Source organism: Aquarana catesbeiana, linkage group LG01 (assembly GCF_042186555.1).
Source record: "Aquarana catesbeiana isolate 2022-GZ linkage group LG01, ASM4218655v1, whole genome shotgun sequence".
Classification (NCBI taxonomy): Eukaryota; Metazoa; Chordata; class Amphibia; order Anura; family Ranidae; genus Aquarana; species Aquarana catesbeiana.
In genome coordinates, this window is record NC_133324.1 from 272,635,222 (window position 1) to 272,652,507 (window position 17,286).

At 44.4% G+C, this 17,286-nt stretch overlaps 1 protein-coding gene across 4 annotated transcripts in view; it reads left to right on the forward strand.

Annotated features, from left to right (window-relative positions):
• Positions 1 to 38: 38 nt before the first annotated feature.
• Positions 39 to 17,286, forward strand: part of TRMT2A (tRNA methyltransferase 2 homolog A) — a 92,558-nt gene continuing 75,310 nt past the window's right edge. Inside the window, exons 1-4 of one of the 4 annotated variants that reach the window (XM_073628643.1) lie at positions 39 to 269; positions 6,651 to 6,819; positions 11,053 to 11,751; positions 13,650 to 13,758. In XM_073628643.1, coding sequence (XP_073484744.1) covers positions 242 to 269; positions 6,651 to 6,819; positions 11,053 to 11,751; positions 13,650 to 13,758 — 1,005 coding nt within the window. In that variant the 5' untranslated portion in view covers positions 39 to 241. Of the gene's footprint in view, positions 295 to 6,644; positions 6,820 to 11,052; positions 11,752 to 13,649; positions 13,759 to 17,286 lie in introns of all 4 variants that reach the window. The other 3 variants (XM_073628634.1, XM_073628652.1, XM_073628662.1) reach the window with 3 other exon arrangements.

Sequence of the window (17,286 nt, forward strand, 5' to 3'; positions counted from 1 at the left end):
CACATCCGCCCTCTCGTTTACTCCGTTCTGTAGTTCAGCAAAGGCCTGTCTCTGTTCATAACACATATCACGTTAGAAACATGACATTAAAGCCTCGTGTACCGACTATCAGGGAAGTGGCGGATTTAAAAAAAAATAGTTTTACAACAGTCGTGAAACACCTTCCGGCCTCGGGAAGTTACGCACGTCGGCGTCCCGTTGGGTGACGTCATTAACATGGCTGCTCCCATGTGAGGGTCCCATGCTGCTCAGAGTGTGGGCGCGAGCAGGTAACTGGAGAGAAATGAGCTTCTGGTTAGTTTGTGTTAGTGGGGGTTTTTGCTGTTGACATCAGCTGTTATGCTGTTTGTGCAGTTTGCGTCTACAGCCGTGCAGATGTTAGTCATATGGCTCACAATAAATGCCTAGGCATCCAGCAGAATCTTTTTCATCGTTTAGTGATGTCCATGCTGAGGGGAGTACAAAGACTGCCATTTGTGAGGTCTTCCAATAAATTATAACAATCAGCTTGTCATATTGATCTTCTGCTTGCAGTACTTTCAGAGGTACAGTGAACAAACATGCACACCAATGGAGTCTGAACTCTATAAAGTTCTTGGAGCTGCGGGTAAAGCGTGGCAGCCAGGCACCTGGCATTTTAAGAAGGGAAGTTCAGCATCGGCAGCTGTCTTCCCCTAATACACATTTCCTTTAAATTGATTGTAAACCCTTCCATATACCCAGTGAAGTGACTGGTATCAGGTGATGCACAGAGATGAAACAAATCATCCTATATAAGTTGTACCTGTTTATTTTCAGTTTTCTCTACATACATTTAAAGTGCTGAATTTAAAAAGCTTGCCTGAGCTGTCAGGAAAAAAAGGGAGTGGAGAGCTGAAATGCACTCTGTAGAGCTCAGTTAGCAGAGCTCCGACAGCTGAAAAGGGGCACACTCCTCTTCACACAGGAACAGAGGTGAGGTTTTCAATCAACTGGAGGTCCCTTCCCTGTCACCATTTTTCTCTTGGTGTCAGGAAAACTTGTCAGAAGTGATTCATGTTGATAGCAGAGAAACAAAGTGGCAAACAGAAATGACACTTAGGGGGTTATTTACTAAAGGCAAATCCACTTTGCACTGCAAGTGCACTTGAAGTGCAGACCCTGTAGATCTAAGGGGGACATGCAAGGAAAATAATAAACAGCATTTTTGCCTGTACATGATTGGATGATAAAATCAGCAGAGCTTCCCCCTCATTTCAGATCTACCCCTCAGATCTAAAGTGACTGCACTTCCAAGTGCAAAGTGGATTTGCCTTTAGTAGTGCTCTTAATTAAGATAAGTACATGCTGTAGAGGGATATGCATCTTTCATGAAGTAAAAACAAAGTTTGTGCCATTTAGGATGGAGTGGTGAGGGGTTAGTCCTGTAAAGTTGTTGCTGCTGTTTGTGGCTTCCCTGGGTATGTTCACTTTTCTAAATATTCACCTCTCGGTTTGTCCTTTTTTCCTTTGTCACCAGCATAGAATGTTAGGGGAAGCCAACATATTTGAATTGTCCTCAGAATAAGAGATGAGAGTAAACCATCCAATGGTGACAACTGTCTTGGATGTTAGTTTTCTTTACTTTAAAGTGGTTCTAAAGTCTAAATAGTTTTTTTTACCTTAACACATTCTCTGCAATAATACCACACTAAGCAAATTGGATGCGGTTTCCCCGCATCCAATTCGCATGACAGGAGATTGTGACCGGCTTTCTATGGAGCCGGTTCACATATCTCCGGGACGGCTGTGGAGCGGCTTGCACAGGAGTACCGTGCATCTTTGGCTCCATTTCAGGTCTGAATTCAGGCAAAAATTCGGCCTTGATTCGTCCCTGAAACTGAGAACATGGACGCATGGGACCCCCTGCTGCAAGCCACATTCAGCATCAGTGTGAACCCAGTCTAAAAGCTTAACTCGAGGTATTGTTTGTATTGTGTAGTTACATCTATTCAGCTTGGTCCAATGCAAGTATGCATATTCTATACACGTTGGGATCGCTGTGGACACAGAGAATCACTGTAGCAGTCGCCACAAAATGTCCTCTGATTGAACGAAGTGGCAGTTGGGATGGCGCCACCCCATTGTGGAAAATGCACAGAGTCCTCTGAATGGTGGCCATGCCGAGTGGCATGAGACCCCAGAGACTACCTAGGGCCTTCTACAGTCTCACTTACATGGAATATGTATACTTACATTGTTCCAAGCTAGACTGTAAACCTAAAGTGATTGTAAAGGATTGTTTTGTTTTTTTATTTATTTTTTTTTTTTTTTATAACAAAGATGTCATACTTGCCTCCACTGTGCAGCTCGTTTTGCACAGAGTGGCCCAAACATCCTCTTCTGGGGTCCCCCGGCAGCTCTCGCGGCTCCTCCCTGCATCAGAAAACCCCCTAGGAGAAGCACTCTCCTGAGTGGGTTACCTTGCAGGCGCGCTCCCGAGTCCAGCATTTGCACCCACAGACAGGAATGCCGCACTCGGCCCCGCCCCCCGTGTTATTGGATTTGATTGACAACAGCGGGAGCCAATGGCTGCACTGCTATCAATCTATCCAATCAAGAGCCGGGACCCTGTGGAGAGAGGGACAGCGTGTCCCCCGCCAAAGAGATGAAGGGGTCAGGTAAGTAAAGCTGGGGGGCTGGTGACTGCCAGGTGTTTTTTCACCTAATGCATAGGATGCATTAAGGTGAAAAAACATGAGGGTTTACAACCCCTTTAAGCTCAAGGTATTGTTTGTATTGTATCGGTAAAGGTTGTGCCTAGAGATCAATGATTACTATTTTTGATAAATGCTGCATCTGGAAAAAGTTACCTTGACAGTGACTCTAGTGTTTTCCATTTCCCCAAACCATCTTGAAAAGACAGCTACTTGAGAGATGAATGGCTCCGTCTTCAACAGGAAACACAAACCAGAGTTGAGATTAAAAAGCTCCTTCCACCCCCTCATTATATATATATATATAATGTTTTTCCAACCATTCAGGAGTACACTTCGTCATGTTTGTTTCGTTTCTCTTGGCTCTGATAATTGTTTGTCGGTCCTCTCTCAGGTGAGTAGGTACTGGTCTGCCTGTGTTGCTGGTCAAGTTGCTTACCTGAGGGTTTTTTCTGAAGGCATGTGCTGGACCTTGCTGCTTGACAGATGTAGGCAACTTCAGTCCATTGCTTTTTTGGCCTGTTCCTTCTGAAGGAAGTGGCACTGGTCATCATCGGTATCCCTGGGGGTTTCTTCCCACGTTTTTTTTCTGGCAGTATAGCATCTCTGGGCAGGTTCCCTGTATGGTAGAATGCCTCCATTCCTGTACCAGATGATGACACTTACCGGTGTGTGGGATGTGCACGAGTGTCCACAATCCCTAGCTATTCTGTTGCAGGCTCAGATTGTCGAAAGGGGCTGATATTAGGGAAAGTTTGGGCCAGTGAATACTTCAGGAGTGGAGGACATACTGCTGCGGGTATTTGGCTGTGTGCAGGGCCCAGACAGCAAGCCTCCTAATGAATAATGCCCCCCCCCCCATGATGAATGGTAAGGAGCCATCAGGGGGCAATGAAGCCTCCCAGATAGGCTAGATTCCAATACAGCTGTACTTTCAGAGGTTTACTACCTAAGATAAGCCTAAACCAAGTACATTGTGATTATTGCTTTAGCAAAGCTTTTCTAATCATTGTATTTTTAAAGTAATCCAAGAATGTGGAGGTTGTAAAATTTAAAGTGGTTGTTAACCCACTTTCACATGTTAACATAATCCGCTTTGTCTCCTAATACAGTCCACCCCTGTCTCTGTGTTTTATTAAAATTCCTCCTTTACTGTATCTCCCGGTGGCTCCCGGCACTCATGTAACTGGCCGTGTCTCCTCTCTGCCCGTCTGACAGAAGCAGCAGGCAGGGCCAAAATTTCCCCGCTGACTCCCGTGGGACACGAGGAGGAGAGGAGAAGGACACAGCCAGTCACGTGACCGCCGGGAGCCGCCGTGAGATACGGTAAAGGTGGAGTTTTTTTAATAAAACACGGAGACAAAATGAATAATGGCTCTCGGCCGCCGGCCCAGCAGTAAATCAGTGGGAGATCGTGAATGCTTATTATCTGCAATTTTGTGGTGAGTTTTAACCCCAGAGGGGCGCGTGGAGCACGGGTTTTGAATACGGTGATTGGTGCACTATCCGACCATTTCCCCTTCTTTATCCACTTATGCAGCTAACCACGGACTTTATCTTCACGTTCATTCACTTGTCAGATCTGCGATTTAACGTTTAGCTATTATATCTGTATTTTACTTTATATGCAATTGTGTCAATTCTCAGTAATTTGACAGAAGCACCGCTTGGATATTATGTGTCTCTTCACATTTGTTTGCTTAATGTGATAGACTATTATATTTATATATATATATATATATATATATATATATATATATATATATATATATATATATATATATATATATATATACACACACACACACCTTTTAGTTTTAAGTGGCAGCCAGTTTATTTGTCTTACATTGTGACTAATCATAGTGTCATCATTTGTTAATCTGTTTGGAAACTCATTGCGCTGAGTTGGAAGGAGATAAGTGAGTTAAGTTTTTATTTCTTTCCTCTTTTTTGTTATAGTATTGAAATATATTGGATATTCCTGCAGCAGGAGGGGGGCAGAGGAGACAGACACAGAAGAGCAGGCTGCGGATGACGGAGGCACGTAAACTGGTCATGGTGTCAGGGCTCAGCAGCCATGATTATCGTGGTCAGTTTATATGGGGAAGGGGAGAGACTGGCAGGATCAGCCAGGTTTTTGTTACAGGGGGCCAAAATTCACAGCACAAGCACTGTGCTGTATAAAATGCTTTAAAGGAGCAGGATCCATATATTTTTTTTATTTTTTGGGGGTTAACAAACGCTTTAAGCTTTGATTCTTATGGCAAGCTTTGTATGAGAAATGTATCCTGATTATAACAGGATTAAAGTGTGCTGTTTGCATAAGAGTTTTTATAATGTCTGTGTGTGGGGGGGAATGCTTTATCAAACTGGTATGCTTAGATTGTACACTTTCAGTTTGCCTTACCTTGCAATGGTGGATTCAAACATGGTGGCTGCAGTTTGTAGTGTCGTGGCTAATTGATTCCCCATGTCCATCCATTGGTCCACCTACCCTGTCCCTATTTCACCAGGACAAGAAACATCTTGTTTCATGTCATAGGCATGCCTTGCCATTTCTCAGTTGGCATCACAATTTCCCCCATTATCTTTACTACCCCTAGTGATCAGGAAGATCATCCAGGACCAATCAGAAGTCATCTTGATAGCCCCTTATGTCCAAAAAGATGCTGGGACTCAGCTCTGAAGTCTCTGGCAGTTGATTCTCCCTGGATTCTATGGAATTGTCTGGATTTGTTATCACAGGGAACGGGGTTCCATCTGACTTTTTTGCTCTTCCGCCTAATTACCTGGAGGCTGTGAGGAGGATTCTTAAACTACTAGTAAACTCTGTACTACCACTTGTAGCTACAAGTAAGCCTTACCTGTAGGTACTGTGAATATCTCCTAAACTTGCACAGTTTAGGAGTTATTCAGAGTGCATGCAGCCGATGACATAATCGGCGCATGCGCTCTGAAGGTCCGGCTTACAGTGCCAGACCTTTGGAGCCTGTGCCGGAAATGGCGTCCCCCCCCCCCCCCCCCCCAGCCACCCATGTTGCCGGAGGCCGTGAACTAGGAAGGAAGACCGGGGGAAGATGTCAGCATTAACATTGTGGCATAGGATGGCTTTGTTCTAAGGTAAGTTTATCATAATGTGCTAATATGCGATGCATATTAGCACATTATTACATTGCCTTGGAGGTTTTTTTTTTTTATACCACCACGGTTTACTACCGCTTTAAGAAAAGAGGATGTTTGGAAAGGAGATTTTTCACCTTAGCCATAAAGTGAATACCAGAAAACTATATGCTAAAGTTTTTAAGACGTTTGTATCCCTGGCAAAAATAATTGGCACACATTCATATTGAATTCCTACAGTCTTTGGATTAACTCCAGGAAGGAGCTAAAAATGGGTTTGTTTGTCAGTACCCTTCATATGCAGGTGGTGGCCCTTTAAGGTTTTTTGGAAATTAGATTGACAAAAATCTATCTAACTTCTAGTTTTGTATAGTGACCCTATCTCGGGGCTTAGTGCCTCCTAGAGTACCGTGGCCTGATGGATTAGAGATATTATTACTTCAGCATTCATAAGTTCTGGTCAGGTATTACCTACTTGAATTAGAGCTCACTCCGCAAACTATATTGACTCTTCTTATATTAGGTATGTTATTGTATAGAAGTGACCCTATGCTTTTACAGGAAAGTACAGATTTCTGTGAATATACCGGTCATTTTGACGTGTGGTTTTCAATGGAGATCTCTGCTTTTGCAGATTTTTTTTTTTTCTCTCCATGTTCTCAGTGTGAATTGCGCAGGTATGCGACAGGTACATTTTAAAAGCAGCCCAAATCTTCTTAGTGTTAACCAGCTGATACAAAATCTCATCTTTTATTCCTCACTTGTGCATCAGGATTTGCAACACCAGTTAAAATTGAATGTAAAACATATCTGTTTATGTGCACTCACTATTTCTTTCTTTATTGTAAGTTGTAGGGTTTCCTGCACTAAAAGTTTTTGTGAATGCGAGAGAGGCTATTTTAGGAGTGACACAGAAGAGCAAAGTACCACAGGCAAACTTCCATTTCTGCTACAGTCCTAAAAGTTTGTGGAGCTGTACTCTTTCTTCTAAACCATGCACAGAGAAAACAAAGAATAGACAAGGGTAAATATTTGCTCAAGATACACTATATTACCAAAAGTATTGGGACGCATGACTTTACATGACCATTAATGGCATCCCTGTCCTTAGTCTGTAGGGTTCAATATTGAGTTGGCCCACCCTTTGCAGTTATAACAACTTCAACTCTTCAGGGAAGGCTGTTCGCAAGTTTTAGAAGTGTGTCTATAGAAATGTTTGACCATTCTTCCAGAAGCGCATTTGTGAGGTCAGGCAGTGGTGTTGGGCGAGAAGGTCTGGCTCGCAGACTCACTCTAATTCATCCCAAAGGTGTTCTATCGAGTTGAGGTTAGGACTCTGTGCAGGCCAGTCAAGTTCCTCCACCCCAAACTTGCTCATCCCCCACTATATTGGAAAAAGTATGGGACCACGCCTCCAAATCATTTGGTGGAGGGGGGGTTATGGTGTGTGGATGTTTTTCAGGGGTTGGTTTTGGCACCTTGGTTCCAGTGAAGGGAACTCTTAAGGCGTCAGCATACCAAGACATTTTGGACAAATTCATGCTTCCAACTTTGTGGGAACAGTTTGGGGATGGCTACTTTTTGTTCCAACATGAGTGTGTACCAGTGCACAAAGCAAGGTCCATAAAGACATCAATGAGCAAGTTTTGGGTGAAGAAACTTGACTGGCTTGCACAGAGTCCTGACCTCAACTAGATAGAACACCTTTGGGATGAATCAGAGCGGAGATTGCGAGCCAGGCCTTCTTGTCCCACATCAGTACCTGGCCTCACAAATGCACTTCTGGAAGAATGGTCAAACATTCCCTTAGACACACTCCTAAACCTTGTGGACAGCATTCCCAGAAGAGTTGAAGCTGTTATAGCTGCAAAGGGTGGACCAACTCAATATTGAACCCTACGGACTAAGATTGGGATGCCATTAAAGTTCATGTGTGTGTAAAGGCAGGTGTCCCAATACTTCTGGTAACATAGTGTATATTTTACTACATTTTGTATGTTGAGATTTTTCTTAAAGTGTATGTCCAGGCTTTTTTTTTTTTTAAACTTTTATCCTGTCCATGTTTTTTGCTAGTGTCTAGGTGGTGGGAATATCTCTCTCTCTGCTGAGAACAGGTTCCATCTTATAATTCTGTTTTCATACAGAGAAGTCATTTCTCTACCTATCTGCATGTAGAGCCACTGCGGCTAATTGCTGCAGCTTTCACATGTTTGACCCATTAGCAAAGCCGACGTGGGTCTGGCTTCTGGCACTGGGCTCTGTGTTTGGTGGGCACACTTGGTACAGTGGTGCAACAAAGTGCAGTTAGATGCAGAGTGCTCTACAAGCCAGAGCAGTTGCAGGGCAGTTATGACACTTTAAATGTGTTGCTGTCATGATATGTTTAGCAACACATTCCTCACTGTTGAGGTGATTTTGTTGCATTCCCTTTGACATGTGGGCATGCAATAACCTGCACTGCATGCACCGTTTCACAATTGTTTGTACTCCAGCCTTCCTCAAGCTCTGGTGCTATCTTAAGCACGTGCTTTCCTGCAGACAAGGCAAACTTCAGGTCCAACACTACTCTTCTTCAAATTTGTGGTCCACGTCTCTGCATCAGCCTTCAAGGGGTTATCCAGCAGTCTTTAGTAAGTGAGACACAGGGCGGTTGCACCCATCATGCTCCACGAGACTTGTTGTGAGTACCCCCTTAGGGGAGCCTCTCAACCAGATGACAGATGTCAAACACAGGGGAAATGAGATGAGGGGGCAGAGCCGTGCACACAGCATAGGAACATGATGAGGAAATTTGGGGTTCCTTGCTAAAATGAGGAAGTGGAAGGTAAATTCTGAGAACTCTTCCTCTGCTGGCGCTCCAGGCCATCCCCCCCTTCCGAATGCCCCTTAGCAAGCCGCTTGCTATGGAGGTACATGTACACGCTCGATCCCGACCCAGACTCTGTGTATCCATTGACACAGTGCAGTGCAGCTCAGCCCCGCTCCCTCCTCACAGGCTGTGATTGACCACAGAAGCCAATGGCCCCTGCTGCTGCATCCATGTCCAGAGAAGAGGGAGCTGCTTATCTCGAGCACAACACTGGATCAAGATCGAGCTCAGTTAAGAGGGGGAAAGCCGAACACAGGTTTTTTTACCTAATGCAGAGAATGCAATAAGGTAAAAAAAACTTCTGCCTTTACAACCACTTTAAGGTTCTGGTGAACGAGATGCAGTAAGGTTTGACATTAGAGCCGTCTCCACCCTCTGGATCTAAAGTCACCAGTATGGTATCTCTTTCCATAACCAAGAAACCTGTTAGGATCTTTATGGTCCGCTCATTAGTACTGGATGATCTGGTCTGCAAAGACTGTCTAAGAAAAGTCTGGAAAGCATTCTTTTTAACAGAGAACAACTCATTGGCGAGTTCTCCATAGGAGGCATCTTTCACTAAGGAGGTCACGGGCAGAAAGAGCACCCTTTTGCCTAGAAAGAAGAAAACCAAGGTATCCGTGTTGAAATAATCCACTGCCAATTTCCATGAGTCTTTTTCCCCTCCACTTCTAAGGCCAAGTCCTCCAGTCAGTTTCTTTCCTGGAAACAGGTGTTTATCCTTAATGCTCATGTCTGGGCTCCAAGAAGCTTAAATCAGTTAGATTTTTCTTTTTTTTTGCATGAGAGTACTGGGCCTCATGGTGGCCTCCTTCAAGGGGAGATTTTGAACCAGGTTCACTCCAGGCCTCTGCAGCTCAGTGTGCTGACTGCATGGGACAAACTACCTCAGTTTCTGCACTGGCCATGTGCCTGTCTCCCAAGGCCAGGATATCATGGCCACCTAGTCCTGCGCTGGAATCGTGGAAGTCTTTTCTCCTGCCAACATGGACGGTTCTCATGACCTTTGGGCTGGGGCGGCGTCCTAGGGACAGAAACCGTCCAAAGGACATTGCCCTTGTGGGGGTCCTCATGGGACTTTCCATTAACATTCTCAAGCTAAGGGGTATTGGCCTTTTTCTGCTGTAATGGACTGACCAGCTTTAGGGACAACCAATGAGAGTTCAGTCAGACAAAGCCACGGTTAAGGTCTACAGCGGTTGTCAGGGCAGCACCAGAAGCTGCATGACTAACAGAAGCAGACTTAATTTTGTCTTGGGCTGAAAGGCTTGTCTATGTGCCCAGAGTAGACAGTCGGCAGGCAGACTTCCTCAGTCGTCATTGTCTGGATGTGAGGGAATGATCTCTTCATCCCAAAGTGTCACGGGACATCTATCAACAGTGGGCGACAACAGACATGGGTCTGTTGGCATCCCACTTCTAAAGGTGGATAGGTTTGAGGCCAGGATTAGGGCTACAAGGGCCTTTGCAGTGGTGACCCCAGGGAGCAGTTCTAACTGATATGACTCCCCTTTGCTGTGGATTTTTGCCTCACCTGCTTCACGAGGGACCAAACTACTCCAGATGGACTTGGTGCTCAGGCATTCTCTGACTCCTGGGAGAAATTCTGTGGGCACTTTTCACCCGACCCAACCTGCGGTCTCAAGGGCAGGCTTATCATCCTGCCTCACAGTGACTGGTTTTGATGACCTGGCTGTTGATGCTCTGAATCCTGAGGCATTGGGGTCTCTCAGACTCCGCTATTGCTTCATGCTTAAACCTAGGAAATCGACCTCTTGGAAGGTCTATCATCGTACTTGGACAGAGCTTGTTCTAATTCTGATGATGCCAATAATAATTTGAGTCCCATGTACCGGTTCAAAAATAACAGTTGTAATGAAAATTACTCCTGATGTCAGGGGTTTCCAGGGCTCCTAATGTGGTAATGCTGGCTGTTAGTGGCAGCTGACGTTTAGCACTAAGCCAAAAGCTGAATTGATCAGCTCCTATGCTTGAAAACTGCTAGAAAGCACGCATTAAAACTGGTGGATGTGGGAACACTGCACATGTGGGGAATGGTACTGTACATGTGGCTTTGTAGTGGCTGTAGGGGGAGAGGCATAATTTCAGCACTTGATGAAGGAAGCCTGGCTATTATGGCACTTAAAGGCACACACAAAATCTGTTTCTCATTTTTCTTTATTATTGTGGCACTTCTCCTTCTCCCTAGTAGTCTATGTACTGTAAGTTGGCAGGTTTTTTTTTTTGTTTGTTTTTTTTTTTTTTTTTTTTGTGGTAGTAAGAAAAAAAAAAAGCCTGGTACACCACAATTTTTGCTAACTATAGCCAGAAAAGACTATTAATAATAATGTTACAATTGATTTGTCCTAAATAATGTTTATTTTCCAGAACTACAGAAGGAATGGAAGGTTTTGAGGCCGATGCAAGCTGTCCTAAACAACTAGCACAATCTAGCAGCATTGAAAATGAGAACAAAGGAGAGGAAAAAGTTAAAGCTGATAAGGTCATCAACACAGGTGATACAGGACCAGATAAAGATGATGATAGGGAATTTGCTGCACTATCTGACAGTGCAGCTACAGGCAGTACCATGAATGCTGATGACACTGGAATTTACAGATATATCAAAGATGATCTGTTCACATCAGAGATTTACAAAGTAGAGATACAGAACTTGCCAAAGTATATAGGCTTTAACGATGTTAAGAAATTTCTTGCCAAATATGGATTAAACCCTCATAAAATAAAGCTCATTAAGAAACAAACCTTTGCATTTGTGACTTTTAAAAGTGAAGAGGAAAGAGATAAAGCTATGAAGGTTATACATGGAGCAATGTGGAAAAATCGAGCCCTAAGTGTCCGGCTTGCGAAACCAAAGGCAGATCCCATAATGAAAAAAAGAAAACAGGAAGATGATGACAAGGAACAACCTGAATCGAAGCGTCCTGCTGCACAGGAGAGTGCTGAAGAGGAGCCTCTCAGTAAGCAGATTGCTGATGTGGTGACTCCTTTGTGGCAAGTTACATACGAAGAGCAACTTAAAATGAAGGAACAAGAATGTGAACATGTTCTCCAAAGGCTAACAAAGTAATTGTTTCCTACTACTTTGTTACTATAAATCGTGTTGCAAACGGCATGGCCAGGCATGCTTATGACATAAAGTCAAAACCTTAACTCTGGGCGCAAAATCTTAGTTTTGCTGGGGTATGTGCATGTTTTCCATAGGAATGAGAATGGGCATGACTCTTCAGTGTGCTGTTGCTTCTTCATTGTCCCATCACCAGGCTGCCTTGCAGGGAAGGCTTTAATGTGACCCAAGATTAAAAAGTAGTGCAAGGTGACAGTATCCCTTTTTTTTTTTTTTTTTTTTTTTTTTCCCCCAAGCAGAACTTTGAGCAAGGAGCTAGATGCACAAGTAAAATGCATACGTGTGTTCATTTCTCTGCTCTTTCCAGCTGCTAGCATGTTCATGTGGCTAACTGGCTCAGAGTGCTCTCCTTCCTTCTCCCAGTGTAAGTGATATTGTACAGGGGATTACGGAATAATATTAAGTCAAATTCAGGTGCTCTTGCTAGTTAAAAGCTAAACACAAGCTTAAAGCCTAGCACACACGGGCCAAATGTCTGGCAACATCGGTCTGTTCAATTAAAACTGGCTGACATTTGGTCCTTGTGTATGGCAGCTGGTCCAACAGAAGCTCGTCGTTTGGCCGTCTTTTTTTCAGACTTGCATGCTGGAAAACCAGCACCTGACAGCCTCCCGATCAGTGTTCTCAGCCAATGGCTAAGGTCGCTGACCGGAGTTTTCTGGCGGGGGGACCGTTCCCCTGTCCGAACACAATAGCTTAGCGTGGGGGATTGCTGTACTAAATTAAACACAAGCTTAGTACATATGGGCCAAATGTCGGGCGACATCAGGTCGGACGACATCAGGTCGGACAGAAGCTGGCCGTGCATGCTGTAAAACCAGGCTGAGAGCACTGACCAGAGTGTTCTGGCAGGGGGGCCGTGTCCAAACACAATAATCAGGTTGCTAGTACAGCGGCTCCGAACCGCAGCTGACAGTTTTGGGTTGAATGGAAAAAAGCTGATAGTGTGTACTAGGCTTTAGCATACAAATAGTTTTATTGACCACTTTCCGACCACTGCACGTCGATATACGTCGGCACAAGGGCAGCGGTGGGCACATGGGCGTACCTGTACGTCCCCTTTAAGAGCCGGGGATAGCAGGCGCACCGCCGCAAGCTCACCCCCCCCCCCCCCCCCACAGCTAGAATCACTCCCTAGGACACACTTAACCCCTTCATCGCCCCCTAGTGGTTAACCCCTTCACTGCCAGTAATCGGTGCATTTTGATAGCACTGATCACTGTAAAAATGACAATGGTCCCAAAATGGTGTCCAATGTGTCCGCCATATTGTCGCAGTCCCGATTAAAAATCGTAGATCGCCACCGTTACTAATAAAAAAAAAAAAAATGTAAAAATAAAAATCCCATAAAACTATCCCCTATTTTGTAGACACTATAATTTTTGCGCAAGCCGATCAATATACGCTTATTGCGATTTTACCAAACATATGTAGAAGAATACATATTGGCTTAAACTGAAGAAAAAAAATGTTTTTTTATATATTTTTGGGGGATATTTATTATAGCAAAAAGTAAAAAATATGCTTTTTTTTTTCAAAATTGTCGCTTTTCTTCTTTTTTTTTTTTTTTTGTTTATAGTGCAAAATAAAAACCGCAGAGGTGATCAAATACCACCAAAAGAAAGCTCTATTTGTGGGGAAAAAAGGACATCAATTTTGTTTGGGTGCAACGTCACACGACCGCGCAATTGTCAGTTAAAGCGACGCAGTGCCGAATCGCAAAAAAAGTGCTCTGGTCAGGAAGGGGAATCTTCCGGGGCAGAAGCAGTTAACTGGTGTTTTTATTTTCTGCCTAAAATTCACATTTAACCAATGATTTTGTTTTTTCTTCCTCCAGGGAGATAGGCAATACTAACAAGGCCTTATTGCCATGGCTGTTTGTACAGAAACAGAAGTATAACAAAGTTTGTTGTCCTTTGGAAGGAGTGAAGCCTTCTCCAGCCCAGGTACAGATGCTAAATGGATAGCTTAAGCTTATTACGTTGGAGACAGAATGGTATTGTGTAAGCATGTCCTCCCATTTTAAAGCTAATGTTTCAGACTCAAAAGAAGAAAATATCTAACTTTACATACTAAATGTAAGATTGTATTTAGAGTTTCATTTATTTCAACAGTTTTTGCCTGGAGTTTCACTTTAACTTGTCAGCAGCATGTCGGTTTTAAAGCTGAAGTTTAGTTTTTTTTTTTTTTTGCTATGCAGCAAGGTTGTGCATCTGATGGGGAGTACATTGTGGGAAGAAGCTGATCTTTCAGCACCACTCATCCGCCCCTTCTGCATGCCTCTTCTATGGAATTAATTGTATTTTTTCTCAGGATGCAAAAAGGAAGCAGATCATGTCATTCATCTGCCTGTCCTCCATTCACAGAACACTTTGCATCCTAGGAAGGAATAGTATGAGTTCTATGAATAGGGGGGAGCAATGTAAATCTCTTACACTTGCAGTAGCCGATGTTAACCCTTGCAGCACCGGAAGATCAGCACTGTAAGGATGGACCTGGCAGCAGTGAGGAGATTTCTACACTATGCAGCAACAAGCTGGGCATGGGACACACTTTATTACAGGCAAGTTATGTCTCTGGTGCTCGCTAGCAAAAAAAAAAAAAGAAAAACTTCAGCTTTAACTGTAATTCACACTGATGAGACAAGTCAACGAAAAAGCAGGTTACAGTGAACATATACACACAAGTTGACTACCTGCAGATTTTCTCGCCTTGTACAACAAAATTCTGCACAAGCTGGCACCTTTTCATTCATTGATAGGAAGTTTTGTATAATCTCCCCTTGTTAATTTGTGTTTGCGTGTACAGTGAGGGGAAAAAGGTATTTGATCCCCTGCTGATTTTGTACATTTGCCCACTGACAAAGAAATGATCAGTCTATAATTTTAAATGGTAGGTTTATTTTAAGGCCTCATGCACACGAGACGCTGTTAAACTAGCGTTCAGAGGCAGTTGGACACTTTTTTCAACTGCCCCTGAACCCATTCAATGTTATCCTATGTGTCCATGTACACAGTCTCGTTTCTTGGCGTTTTTAGGCAGTTGCGTTTAACCTCGTTTTTCCAGAAGCAAAAGGCCTAACAGTGAGAGACAGAATAACAACAAAAACATCCAGAAAATACGCATTTAAAAAAAGTTATAAATTGATTTGCATTTTAATGAATGAAATAAGTATTTGAGCTCCTATCAATCAGCAAGATTTCTGGCTCCTCAGGTAACAAGATGAGATTAGGAGCACTCATTTTAGGAGAGTGCTCCTAATCTCATCTTGTTACCTGTATAAAAGACACCTGTCCGCAGAAGCAATCAATAAATCAGATTCCAGTCTCTCCACCATGGCCAAGACCAAAGAGTTTTCCAAGGATGTCAGGGACAAGATTGTAGACCTACACAAGGCTGGAATGGGCTACAAGACCATCGCCAAGCAGCTTGGTGAGAGGGTGAAAACGGTGTGATTATTCGCAAATAGAAGAAACAAAATAACTCAATCTCCCTCGGTCTGAGGCTCCATGCAAGATCTCACCTCCTGAAGTTTCAATGATCATGACAACGGTGAGAAATCAGGCCAGAACTACACGGGAGAATCTTGTCAATGATCTCAAGGCAGCTGAGACCATAGTCACCAAGAAAACAATTGGTAACACACTACACTGTGAAGGACTGAAATCCTGCAGCACCTGCAAGGCCCCCCTGCTCAAGAAAGTACATGTACAGGCCCATCTGAAGTTTGATAATGTACATCTGAATGATTCAGAGGAGAACTTGGTGAAAGTGTTGTGGTCAGATGGCCGTATTTGGAGGAGGAGGAATGCTGCCTATGACCCCAAGAACATCATCTTCACTGTCAAACATGGAGGTTGAAGCCTAATGCTTTGGGGGTGTTTTTTTGCTAAGGGGACAGGACAACTTCACTGCATTAAAGGGACCATGGATGGGGCCATGCACCATCAAATCTTGGGTGAGAACCTCCTTCCCTCAGCCAGGGCTTTGAAAATGGGTCGTGAATGGGTATTCCAGCATGACAATCGCCCAAAACACACGGCCAAGGCAACAAAGGAGTGGCTTACGAAGAAGCACATTAAGATCCTGTAGTGGCCTAGCCAGTCTCCAGACCTTTAAGGGCATTCTCTGCTGCATCCATTGACACAGACAGAGGGACTCGGCCCTGCCCCCTGCTCTGTGGTCACTGGCTTTGATTTACAGCACTGGGAGCCAATGGCTCCTCGGGCCCCAGCAAAGCCAACGAGACTCGGAAGTAAGGGGAGAAACGAACTAGGGACATGCACGGCGCTAGATCGAAAGGGGTCTCAGGTAAGTAAAGGGGGGCACAGGGGGCGATGCTGACACCTAAACATTTTTTACCTTAATGCAAGGAATGTATTAAGGTAAACATTTTTTAGACTTTATAACCCCTTTAATCTCATAGAAGCTATGTGGGTTTGAGTTACCAAATCCTCGAAACCTTAATGTCTTGGAGAGGATCTGCAAACAGAAGTGGGACAAAATCCCTCCTGAGATGTGTGTAAACCTGGTGGCCAACTACAAGAAACATCTGACCTCTGTGATTGCCAACAAGGGTTTTGCCACCAAGTACCAAGTCATGTTTTGCGAAAGGCCAAATACTTATTTCACTCATTAACCAGTTGCCGACCGCCGCACGACGATGTACGTCGACAGAGCGGCACGGGCAGGCAAAAGGGCTTACCTGTACGTCCTTGCCTGCCCGCGGGTGGGGGGTCCGATCGGACCCCCCCCCCCCGGTGCCTGCGGCGGTCGGCAAATCTCCCCCGGCGATCGGTGGTGAGGGGGAGGCCATCCATTTGTGGCCCCCCCCTCGTGATCGCTCTCAGCCAATGGGATCATTTCCCTGCCTATTTTCCGTTCCGGGCCGAGGAGAGAAGACAGGTATGTGAGTGCACAACACACACACACACACACACACAGTAGAACATGCCAGGCACACAAAACACCCCGATTTTCCCCCCCCCCCCCGATCGCCCCCCTATCCCCCCCCAATCACCCCCCCCCTGTCACAAACTGACACCAAGCAGGTTTTTTTTTTTTTTTTTTTTTTCTGATTACTGTATTGGTGTCAGTTTGTGACAGATACATTGTGTTAGGGCAGTGAGTGTTAGGCCCCCTTTAGGTCTAGGATACCCCCCTAACCCCCCCTAATAAAGTTTTAACCCCTTGATCACCCCCTGTCACCTGTGTCGCTAAGCGATCATTTTTCTGATCGCTGTATTAGTGTCGCTGGTGACGCTAGTTAGGGACATAAATATTTAGGTTCGCCGTCAGCGTTTTATAGCGACAGGGACCCCCATATACTATCTAATATATGTTTTAACCCCTTGATTGCCCCCTAGTTAACCCTTTCACCAGTGATCACCGTATAACCGTTACGGGTGACGCTGGTTAGTTCGTTTATTTTTTATAGTGTCAGGGCACCCGCCATTTATTACCGAATAAAGGTT